At 40.2% G+C, this 23533-nt stretch overlaps 2 protein-coding genes across 2 annotated transcripts; both read left to right on the top strand.

Moving 5' to 3' along the window:
• Positions 1-2078: 2078 nt before the first annotated feature.
• On the top strand, positions 2079-10559 carry LOC100888570. The gene is made up of 5 exons (XM_003723752.3): positions 2079-2304; positions 3936-4587; positions 6138-6370; positions 7221-7381; positions 7783-10559. The coding sequence occupies exons 2-5, from the start codon at positions 4042-4044 to the stop codon at positions 10140-10142; spliced, it is 3300 nt and encodes a 1099-aa protein (XP_003723800.2). The 5' UTR covers positions 2079-2304; positions 3936-4041; the 3' UTR covers positions 10143-10559.
• Positions 10560-15677: 5118 nt separating this feature from the next.
• Positions 15678-23222, top strand: LOC115927402. The gene is made up of 5 exons (XM_030993215.1): positions 15678-15794; positions 16754-17408; positions 19141-19373; positions 20202-20362; positions 20766-23222. Exons 2-5 carry the CDS (start codon positions 16863-16865, stop codon positions 23123-23125), a joined length of 3300 nt encoding a protein of 1099 aa, XP_030849075.1. The 5' UTR covers positions 15678-15794; positions 16754-16862; the 3' UTR covers positions 23126-23222.
• Positions 23223-23533: the final 311 nt, after the last annotated feature.

Below are 23533 nucleotides of genomic sequence, written 5' to 3'. Positions count from 1 at the left end.
AGTTTCTTTTTTATTTTCAACAGTACAAAACGATTTTCCACGAGACATATGATTATGGCATCATAACATGAATTTGATTTTGAAGTTAACCTCCGCGTCCCTCTTCTGTTCTTATCAAACAGAGGCCTACCCCTCCCCCCCCCCCCCCCCGGCCTCCCCCTTTAGGCCTCCTCTCACCCCGGCCGGGCAGGATGGAAACGTTTATAATTATGTCCACTTTAGATAATTTTCTTAAACTGATGTTTTAGATGACGCTATCATTTGTTGATTTGTCAGCTTAAATATCTCTCTCTCCAATTTTTTAAAAAATTTAACCAAAGATAGCAAGTCGCGCTTAATTTAAAAGTAAAATTTTCACTGCATGGGTTACTGTTAAATTGTAATACTATTGTTGTGCCCGGAGTGACAATCAAATTTTACATCGCATTAAGAAAAAAAAAGTACATTAACATAATTAAAACAATTAATATGAGATAGTGCAAAGCATTACAAATCGTCATATGGATAAAGTACTACTAATGTTATTTAAAAATTAGCATTATGATAAGATAATGGCGAACAAAGTTGATGAGGACATAAAACACACGTGACTTGTGTGGATTAATATTCATGCCTGGTGCATTAATTGGTTGGTACATGCGGTAGGGAGGGCAGTAAATAGGTTAACACCCCCTCACCGCCCCAATTCTTTCCAAAATCAAGTCTGGGTCGACGCATCATAAATGAGAATTTTATTAGTGTCTAGCGATCTTCATTGGTTAAACAATTAGTATTCATGTTCTCTTCTGCCCGTTTTTAGTTTAATGGGACGATATAAACATACGCCAAGAACGTGGGGCCCCAATTTGAACCCTTGAGGGACCCACATAATAGGCTCGCTACCTAGGTAACTTAGTCCTGGGGGGGGGGGGGGGGGGGGGTGTGTTTTCACAAAGGTCCTAAGTTGAACTTAACTCTAAGTTGGACTTAAATATTATGGAGAGCCATTTGTAACCTTAAAATGAAATATATTCAAAAGCGAAAATACGGTATTTTAGACTTTTTATAAATTCCACATCAAAAACATAAAATCTCCTTGATAATAAAAAAATATGAATGATTTGAATCAACATTTTATGCCTTTTAAATAACTTTTTAAAAATATTTTCAAAGATGCTAACGGCTTTCCATGATTTTTAAGTCCATCTTAGAGATAAGTTCAACTTAGGATCTTTGTGAAACACCCCCAGGTCTACTCAGTTTCTCCAGGGAGGTGAAAGGTCCTGTGACCTCCCTGCATGGTCTCTCAGATGGGAATGAAGTGCGTCCTATCATGTAATCGATCATGACAAGTATTTGCACATGCAGTGTATTATATTTTTTAAATCTTTTATTACCTTTGCCTGTCTGCACCTCCCTCTACCTTTCCCTCTATCTCTCCCTCTCTCTCTGTTTCTCTCCCTTTCGCCCTGTCATTCTTTCACCAAGCTTTAACTGTCTTGCCCCCTTTTTTAAGTATGTCTATACATGATGATGGGAAGTACATTTTAAAAACATTTTATTGGTATTAAGTTCATTACCGCCCTCTGTCTCCTCTTTAAAATTATATTTCTCTCGACCCCCCCCCCCCCCTTTCTCTCTCTCTCTCTCTCTCTCCCTCTCTCTCTCTCTTCCTCTTTCTCTCTCTCATTATCTCTCTCTCCCCATTTTATTCAATGCACCACGACTATTGTAACTAAGCGACCAAACGCTCTATTTGTCATTGCAGCTTGAGTACGGTCCCATTGAGTATGTGCGAGCAGGCATTAATATTGAGAGGTCCTTTTCATTAAGAAATTTTTCTTAATCCCAGACCTTTCAATTTGTCATTCATTTTAAGAGCTACTTTTGATTTGTTGATGACTTTTTCCTCAATATATAATTATCAAATCAACAACGATTTTTAAACGATAATGTATAATGCAATAAAAAATTATTATGTTTCAAATTTAGTGATAATTATCTACATAATAATGACAAAAATACCATGAGAAGTATGAAGAAAGACTAGATGGTTTTGTCCAAAGTCCCATTGTCATGATTATAGTTGGTGGGGGGAATATAATCATTACACGAAATAGCAGCAATGGATTTACTATGTTATTGGGGATACCTGCGTTGTAAAATATCCTATAGTTAGTCAATTAAAGTATGTTTCGTGTATGACATCGCCCCCATCTTACCGTGAAAACAGACAGATTGAAGGAATTACAGGACATCAACAAAGATCAGAAGATGACAAATTGGAATGGATTTGAATACATTCATTGAGAGTAACATAAAATGGTACGTATCTAAAACTTTAACGTAGACTTATATGATTGCATTCATTCGCCAATATTTATATCCCAGTTAAACTATAACGAGACCGACCTCAGACCGATCGAACAGTTACATTACTTCAAAATAATGGTCGGTTTGGAGTTGCTTTGGCGGTGTGACTGTGTATAAACAATAATAGTCTGCATTGTTTACAACGTTGCCGATACAAGAGCGTAATATAAGTTGATTGAGAGAGAGAGAGAGAGAGAGAGAGAGAGAGAGATTGAGAGCAAGTTTTGGGAAATTTTGAAAATTGGTTGGATAGTGATTCTTTACAATTTTGATATATTTAGATGCCCCTGTTGATGTATTATAAGCACAAGGAAATTTAGCCCCTAAAACACTTCTGCTTTCGAGAAAAATTGAATATAAAAATTTACCGGTGATCCCGGTAAATTTTGATAAATTTCAAATAGCGCATACGGCCGTATGGTATAGCTGCGATAATGAAAATATCAGAATATGTAGTTGTGATATATCCAAACGGGAATAGCTAATCGGTCGATTTTAGTCAAGAAACATTGTTTTATAGCTTAATTAATATCTTGACATTGAGAGTTTATTATTTACAATTTCATAATTTTGGAGTCGATTTCAACCGCGACAACGATCACTGAATATTGTAGGATGGCATATATGCTTCCAATATGTTAATTTGAACCGAATTCATGACCCCATACCAAAACTTTGTATTACCCTTACGGGAGAGAGATTGAGATTCACACGGTAAATGAATCGACAGGCATTAAAATGTATGTGAAAAACCAAAAAACGGGCTAAATTGCCTCATAATTATCAGTCATATGGCCTCATAATTATGTCCGGTCACAGGTTTACAGGTTAATGACGATCAAATCTAGGAGCTGAAAATATAAAATAGAAGGATTGTGACGTAACAATAGATGATATCATTTTGCTACGCAACGCATTAAAATTTGAGCTACGCAATACAATAATAAAAAAAAAAAACTTTAAATACGTTTTGTGTGTGTTTAACTCTCGTGGGAATGACTACACATTGTCATTGTAAAAAATGAATCTATATCTTTCAGTCATTTAATTCTTTCATTGAATTCATTACCCCGGCCAAATTAAGTTACATTGTATTTCACCATGCATTTTTAGTATCAGAAAAACTAAAACTTTAAAAAAAAATTGGGAACAGGGATTTGTGGTGGCGCCGTGTGGATTTTCTTCTGTTACAGATCATGGATTATGTGTATCCGGACACTATGCAAAATAAACCTGTCAATAATATTGTGCCGTTGGATTTCAAGGAAAATATGCATCAAATTGACCTAACAACCACGAATATTTCGTATTGCATGAGTTATACACGATTCCTGAAATATTCATGTGAACTTGATCAACTTACTGTTCAAAATCAGCTATGCGAAGAACTGGCCTTTCCGGATGCACCAACCAAGACAAGTGTGGGTTTACATTTTACAGTCATTTAAATACTGAATATCAAGTAGCATAGGTTTCAACCAGAGCATAAGTTAAGAAAATAATCGCTGCTCAATCATCAGTGTTTTTAAAGATAAGAAAACTATTTAAAGTAGACATTATTTTGTTTTTATTTTATTTTACAGACACGACAGAAAGGTGGCGTATCGCTTCTCAAGTAATATGATTCTCCACTGGAACTGAACAGAAGGCAGATAATCGGACGTATGAAAAACTGGTAACCGTCTCATCATGGGCTGCGGAGGATCAAAGAGCACCGCAGTCGTTGAAAGCAACGTCGACGTACGGCGTCACAATGGCATCAAACGAAGTAATGACGTCATTAATGAAAGAGCAACAGTAGACGAAAGTGGAGGTGACACTGAACAAAATGGCGGAAACGTTACAGAAGGACAGTCGGTAAAAGTAAATGAAGAGATAGCTCCCCCTTTAAAACATAAAAATGTAATAAATGGACATTTCACCGGCATCGATGACGGCGTTGTTACTAATAGGCAACAGGACGAACCAGAGACGATCGAGAGCAGAAGTAAACAAAATGTTATACAGAGCGCTCCGTATAAAATCCCGAGTGACCCAAAAACCGAATCGCCTTTTGATCCTTCGGTGAATGTCGGAAAATACCGAGAGGAGCCGATACCAGTGTTCGGCCGGGCCGCGTTTCCATTGAGCAAAGACAATCCTGATTTGAAGATTGAGGACACTTTCTGGCCAGGCAAACGAGCCCTGATACCCGACTACAACCAAATGAAGAAAATGGATAAACATGCAATAGAGGTAGGTATGATAACCCCAATACATGAAAGCAAAACCGTCTGACTGGTATGTCATATTAATGTCATCGAGTAAGCTGTTAAACGGGCACCTGTAAATGTGCGTCCCGTTAAAAGGCGAAGAGATGGGATGATCCACGGGGAGAGGAACATGTAAACTTTAAAATTTGATGTCAGTAACAAGTTACAAGCTACTGTTATAAGCTACTGAAATCATGGCATCTGATTGGCTGAGAGCAAATTTGTCATAGAAATTTAACTGTTGTTATAGATAACAAGTTTTATGAAACGGGCGCTAGTAATAATACGGTGACCGGGGTAATGAATGTAAGCGGAAACAAGGAAACACATTCACCCTTTTCGGCTAACGTTATATCAAAATCCCCCTCTAAAGATTAATGCCCTTTTGCGTATTTTGTTATGCTAATAAAAACATCCGGGACATCTGGGGGGGGGGGGGCACACTTTAAAATTAAGTTGAACTGATGGAGGGGACTCTAGTCTAATTCTATTCAGACGATGGTATCTAATCACAGAAAGGGAGGGAGCACTTAAAACATTTTTCTGAAAATATGATATATACAGGGAGATAATTTTCGATCAAATTGAGCCATGTTTACCTCCCCCTCCCGATCATATTCTTATTATCAGTTCGTTTCTTATATAATTTCATAATTTAGCATCTTTTCTGCCTCCCTTTGAAGACTACGTAATGTATACCACTATTGATTCCCTGTTCAAATGGAGAAACCTGCATGTAAGGAGACTTTCGTCTTCTTTTGACAGATGAAGACAGTCACTTTTTTCTTTACAACTCATGAATGATTGATTTTTTTATAGTTTTAAATAATATTACATTTTCTCGTCGTATATACGAGACACCATCAACAACAATCACAATCTTTTTATGTATAATTACGTTGGTCTTGGTAATCTTCAAATGCACCATTTTGCGGAACTCATACTATCAACATTAAAGGGGGGGGGGGGGCATGGAGTGAAACTCGTTACGGGAAATTTCGAGGCAATCAGGCCATTCAAACCATGGACCTATAACCAACCGGCCCTCAAGCCGAAATATAGAGCGGCCCGTCGAAGAAAACTGCCCCGAACTCTACATTTCCAGTCAACCCCTTCTCAGAAGTAAGTTGTGCAGGTGGTAATCGTGCATCCGGCATATACACTCCGGGTATGAGGCAATATTATTATCCTACATAATCTGCTAACTGTTACGGTTAGCACATTACTGCAATGACCCCGAATATCCAAAGATCTTCAAAACATGAAGAGATCCCACTTTGTACATTTTGAAATAATAACTCCTACAGCGATAGAAGTGCTACATAAATAGCCTTTGTTTCCACTTTTCAAAGAATACTTCCACCTGTGTTTAATGGAGTGCACTGCTTGTCTATAATGATTAATGATTACATAACTTTCATGAGCACGTATCCAGTATTTCGTCTCCGTGTATTTCACAATTTGTTCTGCAATGACCTTTATCCGCTCATAAATGATTCCTTGTGTTGTTCGATTTCTTTACTGAATCTATAGACTCCCCCTGGACTTCGGAAAGACATGGATCAACTTGTTGCCCATCTGACTACGGTTACCAAGTCACAGCTGGAAAAACTCCGGGTTATATTTCGCTGGGTGGCGCATAACACGGAGTACAACGTTCAGGGGTTCAGGACAGGGATGCCCGGGGACAACTCGGCTGAAGCTGTCCTACGGACCGGACTCGCGGTCTGTGGCGGATACAGTAATCTTATGGTGGCTATGTGCGCGTAAGTATATATAAACATGCATTCACTTTTACTGACTGAATGTGGATATTGATATCATACATCTTCCTCGCCTTTTTTGTTGTTCTGCCATCTTTCGATGGGGATGAGGGGACGGACGTGCTTTTTAGCCTCTGAAGTTACATCACTGATAATAATGTATACATCGTTAGAAATAAAGATTTTTCACTCTGATAATTTCGTATCATCCAATACATTTAGGCTTATATCAAAGATTGATTTTTATACTTTTGTATTTGTATTCGCTTAGCCTGCCCACATCTATCACACCATTGCACCAAGTGAGATCTATAAGCACTAACCCCCTGCGTGATGCAATGCATCCAACACTGGATTTGGATAATCTAATCAAGAGTTTGTTTATTTGTTTTATTTCCGAAAATCATCATAAAAAACAATAACACAATATAACGAAATCAAAGACTTATATAACAACAATAGAATGATAAAACGGTTGGATAGTCCATTTCAGAGCCATTAACCTAGTGTATTTGTTTGATAGACCCCATTGTAAACTAGCCTAGGTGCTAATTTGTTGTTGTTGCTGTGTTAAATAAATTAATAAATGTATAAATGAATGAATAAATAAATGAATGAATCAATCAATCGATAAATAATTTTACAATATTTTCTCCCTATCAGGATTGTGGCTTAGTGACTCGAAGAAGAAGAAGACGATCAATTATACTTATTTCATGGACCCTTTGTAAACTAGCTAAGTTGCCGAATGCCGTTTTTCCCGTGTTTTGAATAAATGAATTAATGAATAAATGAATAAATGAATAAATGAATAAATCAATCAATAATCATATTTATGTTTTCTCCCAATCAGGAAAGCGGGCGTAGAGTGCGTGAAGATCAGTGGCTACGCCAAAGGAAGCGGCTATTGGCCAGGCAAGGAGAATCTGTCCAAGATGACCCATGCCTGGAACAGGGTCACCGTTGATGGCAGCACATTTCTATGCGACTGTACATGGGCCGCGGGTAGTGTTGGTGAGTGCTGTAGGTTTTAGTGGTTAGTTGGTTGGTGTGCTTTGTTTGTTTTACCTGACTGCTAAGAAAGAATGTGTATGATTGTAAGTAAGCGACCAGGGGACCGGCTGCTTCAAGTCCTCTCCGAAGGACTTGGTAATGAGGATTAATGCCTTAGCAAAGGGCACTAGCGCATTAAATTGGTTTTGAGACTACTACTTTACCACCGAGTGATCTCGCCTCCCAAAAAGGATGCTCAAACATAATTATGTAATTGACAATGATATTATTAGTAATTTCTTGGTTAGAAAAGTATCATGATGGGATTGTGTCGGTAGTCCAACATTGCATTTACTATTTCTTCTAAACGAAGTTATTCCATTCTATAATTTATTTTTATTCCAATATCCCTATTCATGCAGATACTGCTTTCACAAGGCACTGGAAGGAGAGTCAATTCTTAGCGGAGCCAAAGAGCTTTGCAAACCACCATTTCCCGAAAGGTGTAGACATCCAGAATATATTTTCCACTCTATCTCTTGAGGAATGGAACAACACTCCAGTATTAGGAGCCCTAGCGCAGTTCTCCGGACTCGAATGTGTGAGTCACACAGAAGGTATCATCAAGGCACCAAACAACAGTTGCCTGATCAAGCTCAAACTGGAGAGGGCGCTCTATGACACCTTCTGCATTGTTGAGAATGAGGATGGTACGAAACTGAAAGGAGTGGTGATTCAGTGGTGGAACGAGAACGAACTGTCCTGCAGCATCCGTCTTCCAAAAGCTGGTAGGTACAGTTTCATCCTCATCGGGAAAATTTCATGGCAGCGCAACGACAATGGCAACACCGAGGTCCTGTATCCAGAACAACCCTCAGATGCCATCGACAATACGCTAGTAAGCTACGTAATCAAAGCAACAGGTGGTGAGAAACTCGATCCTATGTCTACTGAAGAAATAAACCTGTATGGTGCACCTTTGAATTCGCCAGACTATGGCTTGACTCCAGCTGACAAGAACGAAGCAACCGTTCAGGCAGTTGCAGGAAGTGCTCATGTAGTCTTCAAGAAGCTGCATGAAGGCCCTTCTTCTGTCCGTGTAGACCTTTACAAAGTCGGTGATCAGAACAAAAAGATGAAATCGTTCGTTTACTGCGAACATTTTGACGATTGGGTGGTTTGCCATGTTCGGTGTCCTTTTGCCGGGAAATTCATTCTTACCATGTATGTAAAGTCTGACCATGAGGACTACTCTTGTAAGCTGACCTATATCATTGTTAGCGCTGGAAAATTCGACCCGATACGTCTCCCAGATATGAGCGCCGTTTCCGGTCCAAATGCTAAATTTGCAGGACACGGTCTCCGCCTCAGAGACGCCCTCACATCGACAATAGTTACAGTAGAAGGAGAAGGGCAATTAGTCATCGCCTGTGATGCAACCAAAGAAATGAAGGTTATTGCTGGCTTGAAGGATATTTCCGAATCACCAAATAATGATGGAGGCTACGTTGTAGAGACCAACAAAACGGAAACAGAACAGGTTACAACCGTTAGCCTTAGACTCAAGACGAAAGGGTTCTTCAAACTGACACTCTTTGCCAAGCCGAAGAGCGAATCAGTGCCGACAAAAAACGAGTTTGTAGGGCAGTGGCTCGTATGTTGTCGCAAACCTAGCAAGAAGGAGCCCTTTCCAAAAGGTGCCACCGACATCGGAACCGAAGCTAAGTTCCACTTTCTAGGTTTGCAAACAGCGACACAAAGCAGAGTGGTGTGTGAAAACGGGGAAGGTACCTTTGAAGTGTTTAGTAAGCCCGAATCATCTGTCGAATTCCTCTTCAACCTAAAGAAAGGTAAAGAAGATGATGAAGTAGAGCGTCAAGTATTTGCAGATACTTACGTCATGGAAACAAAACGCATAACGCGCTTTCATTTCCGTATGGACAAGACAGGCACATTTGCGTTCCGACTGTTTGCCAAGTCGGAAGGTAGCGAGAAGCATGACTACGTTGGCATATGGTTGGTAGTGAACGAGAAAGTTTGCAAGAAACCTACGTACCCTGGAAGGAAAACTACCTATGGACCACAATCCATCTTCTGGGATTCAGGATTAGGCTTAGACGATGGAAATTCAAAGAGGCTATACCTGTTCGATGGAGAAGGTGAGTTGTGCTTTACTCACAAACCGAGCACGAATCGAAGAATCACTGCGCACCTGGAAACCGCACAGGGCGGGCGTAAGGACAAGAGCTCTGTTACGAGCTCCTTGATCGAAGCTGGGGGGTCAGATGAGGGAGAAATCGCGTCGACAAGAATACGACTTAGGATCAAGAAACCAGGACTCTACGACCTTGTGGTCTTTACCGAAGACGAGACAGGCAAGTCCTTCACATATGCAGGCGTGTGGCTGGTTGACTGCGCCAAAGCAACCACTAAGGCAATGTTTCCAGAGGTCAGAGGCACTATGGGACCTGAACCCCTGTTTCTCCAGATGGGTCTATCAACAAAAGCGCCACACTGCTCGACCCTCCCCGCCGACGCTGACGGATTGTGCACACTCACAGTACTTCGGGACAAACCCTTTAGTATGATCTTCCAAACAGAGGATGAGAGGTGTAAGATTTCCGAAACAAAATCGAAAACCGGGAAGCCGTCCTTCATGATCACCTGCGACGTGAAGCTGCCAAGACCAGGGTTATACACCCTAAACATGTTTGCTGCGGAACCGAAAACGAGTAAGAGTAATTTCGTAGGGACATGGCTCATGGAATGGAACAAGAAGTGAAACCCTAACCTTCATCTTACATGCAATGTGCCTTGATGACAATGAAGACGTGAAGTACAATCAAGTTTGTTAAAAAGAGGCCACATCATCAGCGTATATAATAAAGGGGTAGGGATGCGGGGGGGGGGGGGGTAGTTTGCCCGTCCTGGCAGATTTCCGACCTGGAAACAGAAATGCAAACAAACTATCTACATAATAGTTGGCAGGTTAGGGGATCATTGTAAATCCAGAAACACAATAAATGTACTAGATGATATGGTTTGCCCCCAAGGTATGGGTACGAAACTGCGCCACATGTAGTTCTACTATATCCATCCAAACACGATCTTAGGATTGTTCAGTTTAGTTAGTCCCTCGGGTTTTGGTGAGAGTGCTTTGCGGCGTATCCAGTATATTATCGATGTACCCCCCCCCCCCTACACTTTGTTCGACGGTCTTAAACCGAAGACATGATTGCAATGACTGTGACAAATAAAGGGCATAAGGTGACTCACCTTTTGTAATAATAATAACATTCCGCTTTTATATAGCGCTTAACATGATGTCTCTAAGCGCTTTATACAGGTATATACCCGGTCATTGGATTCAGTGCTTGCCCGCACACACTGTGTACACAATCTCCACTCCCTGGGGAGCATTCCAGCGATGTGCTATACTTGACGCCTAAAAACTGTTTGACAAACAATGACGGTCGAATCCTACCGGGTACCCATTTAACACCTGGGTGGAGAGTAGGAAGTGCAGGTTAATGTCTTGTCAAAGGATATAAATCATTAGTGCCGTATCGGGATTCGAACCCTCGTCCCCCGCTAGTCAAGCGCCTTAAACCACTTGGCCACGACACTATGGTTAACGTGCAAACATGACATTTACATATAAATTATGAAACCTGAACATGATTTTTTTTATTTTAGATAATGCAATAAGGTATCAAAATTGCCGTAAGAAGTTGGATTCCTGAAAGTTTTTAGATCGTTTTATTGCAGCTTACAATGGGTAACGCTATGTGGTGTTTCTAGTCGTATCTTCCGACCCGCTTCCGACGTTTCCTCCATTATGATATAACCCCCACCCCTCCCCCAATTTGCCTTTCAAGGATTAAAGTAGCCACACGAAGAATCAAAAGTGTTTTGAATTGATGCAAAACTCATATCATTGCGAAGGGGAAGCCTTGCCGATCAAATACAACAAGTCTTCTCTTCAAAATATGTTTGGGGCCCGCAGTAATCAACTCTCAAAAATGTTAGTTTTGAGATCCAGATTTTCTGCCTTAAGCGGTCCTTTGTAGAGCGTCAATATTTGTGACGTCACATACGGGACACGGCTGGCTATAGCTGCATACTGCTACACGGGATTGAGCTGTTCGTCCAGTGTGTGACGTCACAATTCAGAGCTCGCTACGCTTGTGTGTTTGACTTACGTTCAGGGACGTTCGGGGGTCTAAGGAGGGTCTTGAAAAATTGCATTTTACGCCTATCAGATATCTACATGATTTCTCAGCAAATTGTTCGTGTTTTTCAAGAGAAAATCTTTCCATCCATATGTAATTTGTTCAAATTATGAGTTAGTGAATTTTCTTTGTGTTGCACGCTATTCCTTATGCAGTCAATGTACATAATTATATTAACAGTATTATCAGGGAAGATTAAAGAAAATTACAGATTCTATGCAAAATAATATTGTCTATATTGTATTGTTTTTACCTTGCTCTTGTAATTTTTTTTTAGTGTGTTCTATATATTGCATTTATTTATTCATCAGATATTCAAGATGACACAAGATTACACAAATAATGTATATAATTATATTAACAGTATTCTCAGGGAGGACCAAAGAAAATGACAGACTCTATGCAAACTAATATTTTCTATATTTTATTGTTTTGATCTTGTTATTGTAATTGTTATTATAGTGTGTAGTATATATTGCATTTATTTACTCATAAGATGTTCAAGATCACACATTCTATATTTTTATGACTGTAAATGGAAGAAAATATATTTTGCAATAATGTCCAATGAAAATCTGTGTTATTATTTTTTTTAAATCGCGTGGAATAGAGTGGACGGAATTGATTATTAAAATATGATTTTGCAACTATAAACAAAAATAATATATACGATTTTTGGAAGAAAATGGATGGAATTCAAAACGGAAACGAGGGCGGGGGGGGGGGGGGTGGGGGGGGGTCTAGAACAGATAAACATCTATAGTAAAAATAAAAATATTAAACAAAATGGCGCAAAGTTCACAGAGATTAGAAGTGGGAGTGAATGAAAGAGTGAGAATGACTGTTCACACTCAAGAGTATAGACTCGATCGAGGGAGAGAGAGAGAGAGAGAGAGGGGGGGGGGGATTGGGAGAGCTAGCTGGAGAGAGAGTGAGAGACTGAGACTGAAAATGGACAGTGTGAATGTGTGTGGGTGAGAGAGAGAGAGAAAAGAAAGAGACAGACAGAAAGAAGGGGAGTCAAACAGAAAGAGAGAGAGAGAGAGAGAAAAAAAAATGGGGAGAGCTAGCTGGAGAGGGAGAGACTGCATGAGACAGAAAATGGACAGTGTGTGTATGTGTGTCACAATGTGTGCAGGCACGCCAGAAGCAGTTTGGGATGGGGGGGGGGAGGGGGCAAACACTCCAGAGAGCTCACCTCCCCCTACCCCCCCCCCCCCCCCCCACACACATACACACCCGGCTGGACCGTATTCGTGTTCCTAAAATCTCCCGTAAAGGCGTACTTTTAACTCAACAATATCAAAGTCCGGTCCGTATTGTACCGGCCGGGCAGGATGGAAACGTTTATAATGACCCTAATGACCTCTTAGATTTTTTTTAATGACGTTTTATTTAACACATATATCATTTGTTGATCTGTTAGCTAAAATTTCTCTTTCAATACAAATTTTAAAAAGAAAGCAAGCCGCGCTAAAATAAATTAAAAGTAACATTTCCACTGCATGGGTTACTATTTTTGTGCCCAACGTGACAATGAAATTGTACATCGCATCATAAGAAAAAATAATTAAAAAATGGGATACTAGTAGTCCATATGTACAACTAATGTTTAAACAAAAATGAGCATTATAATACGATAATGGCAAACAAAATTAATAAGGACATTAAACGCACAAGTTTGGATTTATATTCATGCCTGGTGCATTAATATTGGTGGGTGCGTGTTGTATAGGGAGGGTGGCTGTAGGTTAACACCCCCACCGCCCCGATTATTTCCAAAATAAAGTCTTCCTGTGTCGACGCATAAAAAGAGACACCCCTTTGATGAGAACTGCATTAGTGTCTAGCGATCTTCGTTTAATAAATAATATTCATGTTCTCTTCTGCCCGTTTTTAATTCAATGTGACTACAGCATGCACATAGGCCAATATGGTGGGACCCCAATTTAAACCCCAATGGGACCTACATGGGCTTGCTACCTCAGGGTAACTTAGTCCCGGTTCACTCATCCTCTCAGATGGGAATGCAGTGCGTCATAATTTTTGTTATTAGGGACTTTTAGATTTGCGTGGACTGAAACGTGTGACGTCCATTCAAGGCAGTGTATTAAAAGGACGTCGACCGTAGCAATCCCCATTGTATTCGTGCGAATCTAAAAGTCCCTATTAAACCTAAACAAAATAAGTTGTTTTGCCCTTTATAGGTGCCAAAACATGGGTGGGTCGGTCGGTCGGAAATCTTTTTAAAAAATGTCCTCCTCCCTCTTTTTGGCTGGTATTTCTCAGTTTTTAATGCTTTATTACACATTTTTGTATTCATTTTTTATTTAATTCTCTAAAAAAAACGGTTTTAAAAAAGAAGCTTTTTTAAAAAGCCTACCGTGGATTTTTGGGTCGGTCGCAAAAGGGAATAAAACATTTTTTTTTTAACGCCTATAATAATTATGTTATCATGAAAATTAGTATCCGCACACTGTATATTACTTTTTCCTGTTGCCTATACCTGTCTGCACCCCTCTCTCTCTCTCTCTCTCTCTCCCTTTTTCTCTCTCTCTCCCTTTCTCTCTCTTTCTCCCTTTGATTCTATCTCCAAACTTTATCAACACTGTCTTGCCCCCTTTTTAGTCTGTCTATAATGATGATGTACAAGAAGTACAACTGGGCTTTATTACCTTTTATTGGTATTTAGTTCACTGCCGCCCTCTGTCTCCTCTTAATTTGTTTATAATTATTTTACAATGCCATTGATTTCATCAATTTGCTTTCTCTTCTTCTACTGCCTCTTCTTCTTCATTTTTCCCTTCTTCACCTTCTCCTACTTATCATTATTATTTTCTTTACTCTTTATTCTATTTTTTTCTTTTATTCTCAAATTCACTCTCCTTGTACGTCTCTAGAATCTCATACTATACTACTCCGTTTTCGCCTCCTAAAATACCTTTTAAATTCAGACCTGCTATTATTGTGTTCCTCAGTATACGGGAGCCTATATTCACATAAAAGCTATGCTTTTTATTTAGGCTCCCCACATTTTACTTTTTTTGTTGTTTTACCTTGCCTGTCATTTCTATATATATATATAGAAATGACACGGGGTCAAATTTCACTCTGAATGGCGTCAGCTGGGAGTCAACTCCATTCCTAGTTAAAGTGACACGGAAAAGGAGTCATATTGACTCTGAATTGAGTCAATTCTCAGCTGATGCCACACAATCCGAGTCAAATTGATTCGGAATCCGTGTCACTTTAACTCCGTGGAAATAAGAGTATATATTTCGAAACCTCTTACTTATTTTCCGTACATTATACTTAAATCGAAATCTTTAATTTTTTATATTTCGAAACCTCTTACTTATTTTCCGTACATTATACTTAAATCGAAATCTTTAATTTTTTGTTGGTGTGTGAAATCTATACGCTCTCCCTCTCTCTCATTATCTCTCTGTCACCATTTTATTCAACTTGCAACATGACCATTGTAACTAAGCGACCAAACGCTCTATTTGTCATTGCAGCTTATCTCTAGAGTACGGTCCCATTGAGTATGTGCGAGCAGGCATTAATTTGAGAGGTCCTTTTCATTAACAAAATTATTCTTAATCCCAGACCTTTCAATTTGTCATACATTTAAAGAGCTACTTTTGATCTGTTGATGACTTTAAAAACCTTTTTCATCAATATTTAATTATCAAATCAACAACGATTTTTAAACGATAATGTACCATGCAATACAAATGATTATGTTACAAATTTATTGATATTTACCTTAATTCATATGCAATGACAAAAATACCATGAGAAGTATGAAGGAAGACTAGATGATTTTGTCCAAAGTCCCATTGCCATAAGTATATAGCTAGTGCATGGGGAAATATAATCAATACATGAAATGGTAGTAAGGGAATTACTACTATAATTGAGGGTACCTGCGTTGTAAAATGTCCTATATTAATCACATTATAGTATGTTCTTGTATGACATGCCTCTTGTTACCAGCCTATTATTCGTCGCTGTTTTCACGAAGTGACGGTAGTGAAAAAAATTGCATTCACTTTGCGTTACGATTTTCCTCACTACCATCACTTCGTGAAAACAAGGACGTATAATTGTGGAAACAGACAGAAGGAACAGAACATCAAAAGAGATCGGGAGATGACAAATTGGAATGGATTCGAATACATCGAGACGAACATAAAATGGTACGTATATATATATAATTGATTGTGACGGGTATGATTGTATTCCTTCGCCAATATTTATATCCCGGTTACACCAACAAGATCGACAACAGACCGATCGTACAGTTACATTACTTCAAATGGCTAAAAAGTCAGTCGATTTGGATTTGGTTTGGTGGTGTGACTGTGGAATGAACAATAATGCATTGTTTACAACGTTGCCAATACAAGAGCGTAATATACGTTGAGAGAGAGAGAGAGAGAGAGAGAGAGATATTAACATGGTAAATGAATCGACCAGCACTGTGCGGTCACAGGTTTACAGGTTAATGACGACCGAATCGAAATTATGATTTAATAGAGAATGATAGTGACGTAACAATAAATGATTTTGCAACGCAACGCATATTATGTGAGCTACACAATGCAGCAAAAAAAACATCTTTATATTTTTTGTGTGTGATTCACGTTCGTGGGAATGGCTTTACATTGCAAGAAATGAATGTATAGCTCTTTCAGTCATTAGTTATTCAATCATTAATGTACTGCTTCACAAAATCAAGTTAGATTTATTTCAGCATGAAAATGATTGCATTCAATATCTGAAAATTAAAACAGAACAATAATAATGGGGAACAGGATATTGGAGACGCCACATGGATTTTCTTTTGTAATAGAACATGGGCGTTGTGTATCCGGGCATTTAACAAATTTAAAGCTATCAATACTTGCCATGAGCTCTTACGGAAGATAATTATGCTTCAAAATGATCTGACCACCACGAACTTGATCAAATTACTGTTCAAAATCATCCATCTGGATAACCGACCTGCCCGGCCATTCCAAGCGAGGATTAACATGAATTTTGTAAAGAATATGCTGAATATCAAGTAAACCTATATAATCGCTGCTTAGGCATCAATGTTTTAAAGATATGAAAAGTAATTAAGGTAGACATTTTTTTATCTTTTATTTTACAGACAATCATGACAGATAGGTTGCGTATCGCTTCTCAATTAATGATTCTCCACTAGAACTGAACAGAAGGCAGATATTCGGACGTATGAAAAACTGGTAACCAGTCTCATCATGGGCTGCGGAGGATCAAAGAGCACCGCAGTCGTTGAAAGCAACGTCGACGTCCGACGTCATAATGGCATCAAACGAAGTAATGACGTCATCAATGAGAGAGCAACAGTAGACGAAAGTAGAGGTTACACTGAACAAAATAGCGGAAACGTTACAGAAGGACAATCGGTAAAAGTAAATGAGGAGATAGCTCACCCTTTAAAACATAAAAATGTAATAAATGGACATACGACCGGTATCGATGACGGCGTTGTTATTAATCAGCAGCGTGACGAACCAGAGTCAATCGAGAGGAAGAGTAAACAAAATGTTAGACAGAGCGCTCCTTACAAAATCCCGACTGACCCCAAAACCGAATCGCCTTTTGATTCATCGGTGAATGTCGCAAAATACCGAGAGGAGCCGATACCAGTGTTCGGCCGAGCCGCGTTTCCATTGAGCAAAGACACTCCTGATTTAAAGATTGAGGACACTTTCTGGCCAGGCAAACGAGCCCTGATACCCGACTACAACCAAATGGTGAAACTGGATAAACATGCAATAGAGGTAGGTACACTGTATATAATTATGACACCCGTAATTCATGAACGCAAAATCGACTGTCATAATTATTAAAGCACCATCACACTGGTTCGGCCAGGAACGATTAGACCTCCCTACATGGTCACTGACAGGTGGTTATCTCATCAAACAAGCTCTCAATTAAAATAAGAAAAAGAGGATCATGGGATCCAATGGTCACCGATTAGGCATTGTTTGCTATATAGAGGGCGAAAGTTGCTATAAGTAGTGCAGCTTTAATGCCATCGAGCAAGCTGTAAATGCGGGTCCCGTTAAAAGGCGACGAGTTGGGATGATCCACAGGGATGTAGGGCCCTGTTTCATAAAACTTGATATCAATAACGAGTAACAAGCTACTGTTATAAGCTACTGAAATCATGGCATCTGATTGGCTGAGAGCAAATTTGTCATAGAAATTTAGCAGTTGTAACAGGTTTAGTAATTGCGTTTTTTTTAGTTTTTGCGGAATAGTAATTGAATACGGTCACCTGGGTAATTATAATTTTTTAAGCGTTCTATATTATTATTGGTCGGTTAAAACCGGGACAAGGAGACTATTTCACCCTTTTCGGCTAACGCAATATCAAAATCTCCCTATAAAGATTAGTGCCCTTCTGCGTTTTTTGTTTTGCTAATAAAAACAGCTGGGACATCTTAGGGGGGGGGGTGGGAGGGGCAAATTTTAAAATTAAGTTGAACTGATGGATGGGACTCGAGTTTAATAATAAAGTCAGACAATGGGACCTAATCACAGACAGGGAGGGAGCACTCGAAAACTTAAATCTATTTTTTTCTGAAAATATGATATTACAGGAAAATGATTTTAGATCAAATTGGGCCACGTTTACCTCCCCCTCCCCATCATATTCTTATTATCAGTTCGTTTCTTATATAATTTCATAATTTAGCATCTTTTCTGCCTCCCTTTGAAGACTACGTAATGTATACCACTATTGATTCCCTGTTCAAATGGAGAAACCTGTAAGGAGACTTTCGTCTTCTTTTGACGGATGAAGACAGTCACTTGTTTCTTTACAACTCATGATTCATTGAAAAAAGACCCTAATATACATGGCCAATATACTCACTAATAATAATGTGTTCATTTATAGTTTTTAGATATATATATTTTCTCATTGTATATGCGAGACACCATCAAGACCAATCACATTCCCTTTTATGTATAATTACGTGGGTCTTGGTAATCATTCTCCGAACGCACTATTTTAAGGAAATTACTATCAACATTCAAGGTGGCGAGTGCCCTCACCCCAAGGGGAAAGGGGGGGGGGTCGGACTGTTACCGGGAATTTCGAGGCAATCAGTCCATTCTAACCATGGACCTCAAACCAACCGGCCCTCAGACCACAAATCAGCCGGCCCTCAAGCCAAAATATAGAGCGGCCCGTATAAATATAGGAAAACGGCTCAACCCCCCCCCCCCCCCATTGCCAGTCAACCTCTTCTAGTAAGTAAATTGTGCAGGTGGTAATCGTCCATCCGGCATATACAGTCCGGGCAGGAGTCAATTGTCCTACCTATCTGCTAATGTGTTTCCTTGTGTTTTTCCTGCTCTTTACTGAATCTATTATAGACTCCCCAGGGACTTCGAAAAGACGTGGATACACTTTTCGCATGAGGCAATAATTGTCCTATATACCTATCTACTCATTAATTTGTGTCCCTGTGTTTTTCTTTTTCTTTACTGAATCTATAGACTCCCCCGGGACTTCGGAAAGACATGGATCAACTTGTTGCCCATCTGACTACGGTCGCCAACTCACAGCTAGAAAAACTCCGGGTTATATTTCGCTGGGTGGCGCATAACACCGAGTACAACGTTCAAGGGTTCCGGACAGGGATGCCCGGGGACAACTCGGCTGAGGCTGTCCTACGGACCGGACTCGCGGTGTGTGGCGGGTACAGTAATCTTATGGTGGCTATGTGCGCGTAAGTTTATACATGCATTCACATTTACTGACTGAATGTGGATATTGATATCATACATCTTCCTCACCTTTTTTTTTGTTCTGCCATCTTCCGATGAGGAAGGGGGCGGACGTGCCTTTTGCCGTTGCAGTTACATGATTGATAATAATTATATATGTCGTTAGAAATAAAGATTTTTCACTCTGATAATTTCGTATCATCCAATAAATTTAGGCTTATATCAAAGATTGATTTTTATACTTTTGTATTTGTATTCGCTTAGCCTGCCCACATTTATCAGACCATTGCACCAAGTGGGATTTATAAGCACTAATCCCCTACGTGATGTAATGCATCCAACACTGGATTTTGATAATCTAATAAAGAGTTTGTTTATTTGTTTTATTTCCGAAAATCATCATAAAAAACAATAACACAATATAACGAAATCAAAGACTTATATAACAACAATAGAATGATAAAACGATTGGATAGTCCATTTCAGAGCCATTAACCTAATGTATTTGTTTCATAGACCCCATTGTAAACTAGCCTAGGTGTTAATTTGTTGTTGTTGCTGTGTTAAATAAATGAATAAATGTATAAATGAATGAATAAATAAATGAATGCATCAATCAATCGATAAATAATTTTACAATATTTTCTCCCTATCAGGATTGTGGCTTAGTGACTCGAAGAAGAAGAAGACGATCAATTATACTTATTTCATGGACCCTTTGTAAACTAGCTAAGTTGCCGAATGCCGTTTTCCCCGTGTTTTGAATAAATGAATCAATGAATAAATGAATAAATCAATCAATAATCATATTTATGTTTTCTCCCAATCAGGAAAGCGGGCGTAGAGTGCGTGAAGATCAGTGGCTACGCCAAAGGAAGCGGCTATTGGCCAGGCAAGGAGAATCTGTCCAAGATGACCCATGCCTGGAACAGGGTCACCGTTGATGGCAGCACATTTCTATGCGACTGTACATGGGCTGCGGGTAGTGTTGGTGAGTGCTGTAGGTTTTAGTGGTTAGTTGGTTGGTGTGCTTTGTTTGTTTTAACTGACTGCTAAGAAAGAATGTGTATGATTGTAAGTAAGCGACCAGGGGACCGGCTGCTTCAAGTCCTCTCCGAAGGACTTGGTAATGAGGATTAATGCCTTAGCAAAGGGCACTAGCGCATTAAATTGGTTTTGAGACTACTACTTTACCACCGAGTGATCTCGCCTCCCAAAAAGGATGCTCAAACATAATTATGTAATTGACAATGATATTATTAGTAATTTCTTGGTTAGAAAAGTATCATGATGGGATTGTGTCGGTATAGTCCAACATTGCATTTACTATTTCTTCTAAACGAAGTTATTCCATTCTATAATTTATTTTTATTCCAATATTCCTATTCATGCAGATACTGCTTTCACAAGGCACTGGAAGGAGAGTCAATTCTTAGCGGAGCCAAAGAGCTTTGCAAACCACCATTTCCCGAAAGGTGTAGACATCCAGAATATATTTTCCACTCTATCCCTTGAGGAATGGAACAACACTCCAGTATTAGGAGCCCTAGCGCAGTTCTCCGGACTCGAATGTGTGAGTCACACAGAAGGTATCATCAAGGCACCAAACAACAGTTGCCTAATCAAGCTCAAACTGGAGAGGGCGCTCTATAACACCTTCTGCATTGTTGAGAATGAGGATGGTACGAAACTGAAAGGAGTGGTGATTCAGTGGTGGAACGAGAACGAACTGTCCTGCAGCATCCGTCTTCCAAAAGCTGGTAGGTACAGTTTCATCCTCATCGGGAAAATTTCATGGCAGCGCAACGACAATGGCAACACCGAGGTCCTGTATCCAGAACAACTCTCAGATGCCATCGGCAATACGCTAGTAAGCTACGTCATCAAAGCAACAGGTGGTGAGAAACTCGATCCTATGTCTACTGAAGAAATAAACCTGTATGGTGCACCTTTGAATTCGCCAGACTATGGCTTGACTCCAGCTGACAAGAACGAAGCAACCGTTGAGGCAGTTGCAGGAAGTGCTCATGTGGTCTTCAAGAAGCTGCATGAAGGCCCTTCTTCTGTCCGTGTAGACCTTTACAAAGTCGGTGATCAGAACAAAAAGATGAAATCGTTCGTTTACTGCGAACATTTTGACGATTGGGTGGTTTGCCATGTTCGGTGTCCTTTTGCCGGGAAATACATTCTTACCATGTATGTAAAGTCTGACCATGAGGACTACTCTTGTCAGCTGACCTATATCATTGTTAGCGCTGGAAAATTCGACCCGATACGTCTCCCAGATATGAGCACCGTTTCCGGTCCAAATGCTAAATTTGCAGGACACGGTCTCCGCCTCAGGGACGCCCTCACATCGACAATAGTTACAGTAGAAGGAGAAGGGCAATTAGTCATCGCCTGTGATGCAACCAAAGAAATGAAGGTTATTGCTGGCTTGAAGGATATTTCCGAATCACCAAATAATGATGGAGGCTACGTTGTAGAGACCAACAAAACGGAAACAGAACAGGTTACAACCGTTAGCCTTAGACTCAAGACGAAAGGGTTCTTCAAACTGACACTCTTTGCCAAGCCGAAGAGCGAATCAGTGCCGACAAAAAACGAGTTTGTAGGGCAGTGGCTCGTATGTTGTCGCAAACCTAGCAAGAAGGAGCCCTTTCCAAAAGGTGCAACCGACATCGGAACCGAAGCTAAGTTCCCCTTTCTAGGTTTGCAAACAGCGGCACAAAGCAGAGTGGTGTGTGAAAACGGGGAAGGTACCTTTGAAGTGTTTAGTAAGCCCGAATCATCTGTCGAATTCCTCTTCAACCTAAAGAAAGGTAAAGAAGATGATGAAGTAGAGCGTCAAGTATTTGCAGATACTTACGTCATGGAAACAAAACGCATAACGCGCTTTCATTTCCGTATGGACAAGACAGGCACATTTGCGTTCCGACTGTTTGCCAAGTCGGAAGGTAGCGAGAAGCATGACTACGTTGGCATATGGTTGGTAGTGAACGAGAAAGTTTGCAAGAAACCGACGTACCCTGGAAGGAAAACTACATATGGACCAAAATCCATCTTCTGGGATTCAGGATTAGGCTTAGACGATGGAAATTCAAAGAGGCTTGACCTGTTCGATGGAGAAGGTGAGTTGTGCTTTACTCACAAACCGAGCACGAATCGAAGAATCACTGCGCACCTGGAAACCGCACAGGGCGGGCGTAAGGACAAGAGCTCTGTTACGAGCTCCTTGATCGAAGCTGGGTGGTCAGATGAGGGAGAAATCGCGTCGACAAGAATACGACTTAGGATCAAGAAACCAGGACTCTACGACCTTGTGGTCTTTACCGAAGACGAGACAGGCAAGTCCTTCACATATGCAGGCGTGTGGCTGGTTGACTGCGCCAAAGCAACCACTAAGGCAATGTTTCCAGAGGTCAGAGGCACTATGGGACCTGAACCCCTGTTTCTCCAGATGGGTCTATCAACAAAAGCGCCACACTGCTCGACCCTCCCCGCCGACGCTGACGGACTGTGCACACTCACAGTACTTCGGGACAAACCCTTTAGTATGATCTTCCAAACAGAGGATGAGAGGTGTAAGATTTCCGAAACAAAATCGAAAACCGGGAAGCCGTCCTTCATGATCACCTGCGACGTGAAGCTGCCAAGACCAGGGTTATACACCCTAAACATGTTTGCTGCGGAACCGAAAACGAGTAAGAGTGATTTCGTAGGGACATGGCTCATGGAATGGAACAAGAAGTGAAACCCTAACCTTCATCTTACATGCAATGTGCCTTGATGACAATGAAGACGTGAAGTACAATCAAGTTTGTTAAAAAGAGGCCACATCATCAGCGTATAAAGGGGTAGGGATGCGGGGGGGGGGGTAGTTTGCCCATCCTAGCAGATTTCCGACCTGGAAACAGAAACGCAAAAAAAACTATCTACATAGTTGGCAGGTTAGGGGATCATTGTAAATCCAGAAACACAATAAATGTACTAGATGATATGGTTTGCCCCCAAGGTATGGGTACGAAACTGCGCCACATGTAGTTCTACTATCTCCATCCAAACACGATCTTAGGATTGTTCAGTTTAGTTAGTCCCTCGGGTTTTGGTGAGAGTGCTTTGCGGCGTATCCAGTATATTATCGATGTACCCCCCCCCCCCC

This window comes from Strongylocentrotus purpuratus, unplaced genomic scaffold, assembly GCF_000002235.5.
Source record: "Strongylocentrotus purpuratus isolate Spur 01 unplaced genomic scaffold, Spur_5.0 spur5_scaffold_20, whole genome shotgun sequence".
In the NCBI taxonomy this organism is placed as follows: Eukaryota; Metazoa; Echinodermata; class Echinoidea; order Camarodonta; family Strongylocentrotidae; genus Strongylocentrotus; species Strongylocentrotus purpuratus.
The sequence above is the reverse complement of the archived record's forward strand: the minus strand, read 5'-3'. Positions and strand labels throughout refer to the sequence as shown.